The sequence below is a fragment of the Tarenaya hassleriana genome, unplaced genomic scaffold (assembly GCF_000463585.1).
Source record: "Tarenaya hassleriana unplaced genomic scaffold, ASM46358v1 Cleome69, whole genome shotgun sequence".
Lineage (NCBI taxonomy): Eukaryota > Viridiplantae > Streptophyta > Magnoliopsida > Brassicales > Cleomaceae > Tarenaya > Tarenaya hassleriana.
Genome location: NW_010969446.1, coordinates 33,270 through 37,638, shown reverse-complemented (window position 1 = coordinate 37,638; position 4,369 = coordinate 33,270). Strand labels below are relative to the sequence as shown.

The window sequence follows — 4,369 nt, the reverse complement described above, 5'->3', positions numbered from 1 at the left end:
AGTTATAGAGATATAGGTCATCGAAAACTCAGTAGTAGAGTCTAAGGCTGAGAGGTAAATTCTTTATACACTAGTTGCTGGAAATCTCTAAATCAATCCATGAATGTAGAATTCGCATGCTTAGTATATACCCAGAATACGAGACAAAAAAACCCGATTCCCGCAGGCTTTGTTATTAGATTTTTACACACGTTACTTGCTTACTTGCTTTGGTTACTATGATTCATTACCATCACCATACACTATCCATCATATTCTTCTTTGCCTTGAATTGATTTGACCTAAAGGTACAACTAGTCCTCATGTTCGATCCCATACTACGGCGATCCGTATTCTTGCGGTGAGATATGATAACGGGTTTAAATTAAGACTCGGTACACGCGTATCAAGCACCAAATAGACCTAGTACCCGGTGTCCCTTTTACCTAACCGACCAGCTTACCGAATGGACCCACAGGAGACCAAAGAGCTCGAAAAACAAGTTCAAGAGCTTATGAGTAAGGGTTACATTCGAGAGAGTCTTAGTCCATGCATAGTTCCAGTACTCTTAGTGCCAAAGAAAGATGGAACTTGGCGTATGTGTGTCGATTGTCGAGCGGTCAACAACATTATCGTTAAATATCGGCACCCAATCCCTAGACTCGATGACATGCTTGATGAGTTGAGCGGAGCCACGATCTTTTCAAAGATCAACCTTAGTGGCTACCAACAAGTGAGAATGAAAGAAGGTGACGAGTGGAAAACCGCCTTCAGAACCAAACATGGTCTTTACGAGTGGTTGGTTATGCCTTTCGGGTTGACCAATGCCCCGAGTACATTCATGCGCCTCATGAACCAGGTTTTGAGAACCTTCATAGGGAAGTTTGTCGTGGTTTATTTTGACGATATTCTTGTGTATAGTCGGACCACCGAGGACCATTTTTCGCACCTAGAGCAAGTCTTGACCACTTTGAGGAAAGAAAGCCTTCAGTGAACCCGAAGAAGTGTTCGTTTTGCACCGACGAGTTGGTATTTCTAGGCTTCGTTGTCAGCTCTAAAGGTTTGCGAGTTGACGAGGAAAAGGTTAAAGCCATTAAGGAATGCCCGACTCCTACCACAGTGGGACACGTGAGGAGTTTTCTCGGTTTAGCAAGCATTTATCGCCGATTTGTTCGGAACTTCAGTAGTCTAGCCGCTCCTCTCACCAATATGTAGGCACTTGATGAGACTGTTGTCCGTTTCCAGCTGTTGTTCCCCTCCCTTAGAATTCTTTAGAATTCTATACACATAACTTTCTGCTCGTATATATGACCTGTTTGATCTTGGCGTTTATGCATAACTATGAAAAAATATTTCTAATGTTATAAAGAAAAAATTATTTAGGGCATATTATGTGGCTCGAATTCCGGACCATGAGCCGATGGCTGGCGATTTGAGTCGACAGCTGAGTCATAGATCATCTATCAAATGACGACTAAAAATTTTGGTTGATTTTAAGATCATCGGATTACCAATCGAGAGTTGGCTGAAGATTTGTATCGATATGTAGGCACTCGATGAGACTGTTGTCTAAATATGCACAACTTTCTATTCGTATATTAGATCTACTTGATCTTAGCATCTGTGCATAGCTATGAAAAAGAGTTTTCTAATGTTATAAAGAAAGAATTATTTTGAGCATATTTTTTGGATGTTATGAAGTTTATAATATCACCAGCCAACAATCGATCTCCCCATCGAGTGATGGCTGATTATGTGGCTCGAATTCCGGACCATGAGCCGATGGCTGATGATTTGAGTCGACAGCTGAATCATTGATCATCTATCGAATGATGATGATCAATGATTCAGCTGTCGACTATTTGGGATTGTTTTGTAGAAGTTATGAAGTATATATATAAACAACCAACAATCGACCTACCTATCGAGCGAAGGCTGATTATTTGGCTGAAATTACGGACCATTAGGCGATGGCTAGCGATTCGAGTCAATAGTTGGATCTTGGGTCACCTATCGAATGACGAATAATTTTTTTTATATTTTTATATCATATTGATATGTAGGCACTCGATGAGACTGTTGTCGAAATATGCACATAAATTTATGCTCGTATATTAGATCTGCATGATCTTGGCATCAATGCATAGCTATTCAAAAATTATTTCTAATATTATAAAGAAAAAATTATTTTGGGCATATTTTTGGAAGTTATGAAGTTGATAATATCACCAGCCAACAATCGACCTACCCATCGAGCGATAGCTGATTATGTGGCTCGAATTCCGGACCATGAGACGATGGCTGGCGATTTGAGTCAATAGCTGAATCATTGATCATCTATCGAATGATGACTAAAAAATTTGGTTGATTTCATATCATCGGATTACCAATCGAGAGTTGGGTGACAATTTTTGTCGATATGTAGGCACTCAATGAGACTGTTGTCTAAATATGCACATGACTTTCTGCTCGTATATTAGATCTGCATGATCTTGACATCTATACATAGCTATGAAAAAGAGCTTACTAATGTTATAAAGAAATAATTTTTTGGGAATGTTTTGTGGAAGTTATGAAGTTGATAATATCACAAGCCAACAATCGACCTACCTATCGAGCGATGGTTGATTATTTGGCTCAAATTATAGACCATCAGGCGATGGCTAGCATTTCGAGTCGACAATTGAATCATGGATCATCTATCGAATGATGATTAAAAATTTTGGTTGATTTTCAGATCATCGGATTACCAATCGAGAGTTGGCTGATGATTTTTGTCGATATGTAAGCACTCGATGAGACTGTTGTCTAAATATGCACATAACTTTCTCTTCATATATTAGATCTACTTGACCTTAGCGTCTGTGCATAGTTATCAAAAAAGAGCTTTTTAATGTTATAAAGAAAGAATTATTTTGAGCATATTTTTTGGAAGTTATGAAGTTTATAATATCACTAGCCAACAATCGACCTCCCGATCGAGCGATGGCTGATTATGTGGCTCGTATTCCGGACCATGAGCCAATGGCTGGCGATTTGAGTCGACAGCTGAATCATTGATCATCTATCGAATGATGACTAAAAATTTTGGTTGATTTTCAAATCATCGGATTACCAATCGAGAGTTGACTGATGATTTTTGTCGATATGTAGGCACTCAATGAGACTGTTGTCTAAATATGCACATGACTTTCTGCTCGTATATTAGATCTGCATGATCTTGACATCTATACATAGCTATGAAAAAGAGCTTTCTAATGTTATAAAGAAAGAATTATTTTGAGCATATTTTTTGGAAGTTATGAAGTTTATAATATCACTAGCCAACAATCGACCTCCCGATCGAGCGATGGCTGATTATGTGGCTCGTATTCCGGACCATGAGCCAATGGCTGGCGATTTGAGTCGACAGCTGAATCATTGATCATCTATCGAATGATGACTAAAATTTTTGGTTGATTTCAGATCATCGGATTACCAATCGAGAGTTGGGTGACGATTTTTGTCGATATGTAGGCACTCAATGAGACTGTTGTCTAAATATGCACATGACTTTCTGCTCGTATATTAGATCTGCATGATCTTGGCATCTATGCATAGCTATGAAAAAGAGCTTTCTAATGTTATAAAGAAATAATTATTTGGGAATATTTTGTGGAAGTTATGAAGTTGATAATATCCCCAGCCAACAATAGACCTACCTATCGAGCGTTGGCTGATTATTTGGCTCAAATTACGGACCATAAGGTGATATCTAGCGATTCGAGTCAACAGTTGGATCTTGGCTCACCTATCGAATGACGAATAATTTTTTTATTTTCACATCGTCAAATTACCAATCGAGAGTTGGGTGAAGATTTTTGCCGATATGTAAGCACTCGATGAGACTGTTGTCTAAATATGCACATAACTTTCTGCTCGTATATTAGATATACATGATCTTGGCATCTATGCATAGTTATGAAAAAGACCTTTCTAATGTTATATTTTGTGGTAGTTATGAAGTTGATAATGTTGGTTGTGATGCTCTAGGATGATCCGTGATATGACACTTTGACTTAGTATTGATTCATTGGTTCATGAATGCATTACTCTTTCCGTTATATGATTGGTATGTTTGTTATATTTCGGTATCCTTGAATCATTAGAGAATGATTCTAAACACCCTGGTCAGTTATCATTGTGGGAACAATGATGAATTAAGTCTAGCATGAGGTGTGATCGATGCATTGGATGCATATCACAATCATGGGTACTCGTTGTGAACGAGTGACTGGTTGACCCGCATGAGATTGTCACATGGACAGAGTCATGACTTGAATCTCATACAGTGGTTCGTTCTTGGATTCTCAGACCTGAGATGTCTAGAGTATCTGATATGAGAAGTGGC

At 38.5% G+C, this 4,369-nt stretch overlaps 1 protein-coding gene across 1 annotated transcript; it reads left to right on the top strand.

Annotated features, from left to right (window-relative positions):
* Window positions 1-445: 445 nt before the first annotated feature.
* Window positions 446-973, top strand: LOC109116111 (RNA-directed DNA polymerase homolog). The gene has a single exon (XM_019200927.1). The coding sequence runs from the start codon at window positions 446-448 to the stop codon at window positions 971-973; it is 528 nt and encodes a 175-aa protein (XP_019056472.1).
* The last annotated feature ends 3,396 nt before the right edge of the window (window positions 974-4,369 follow it).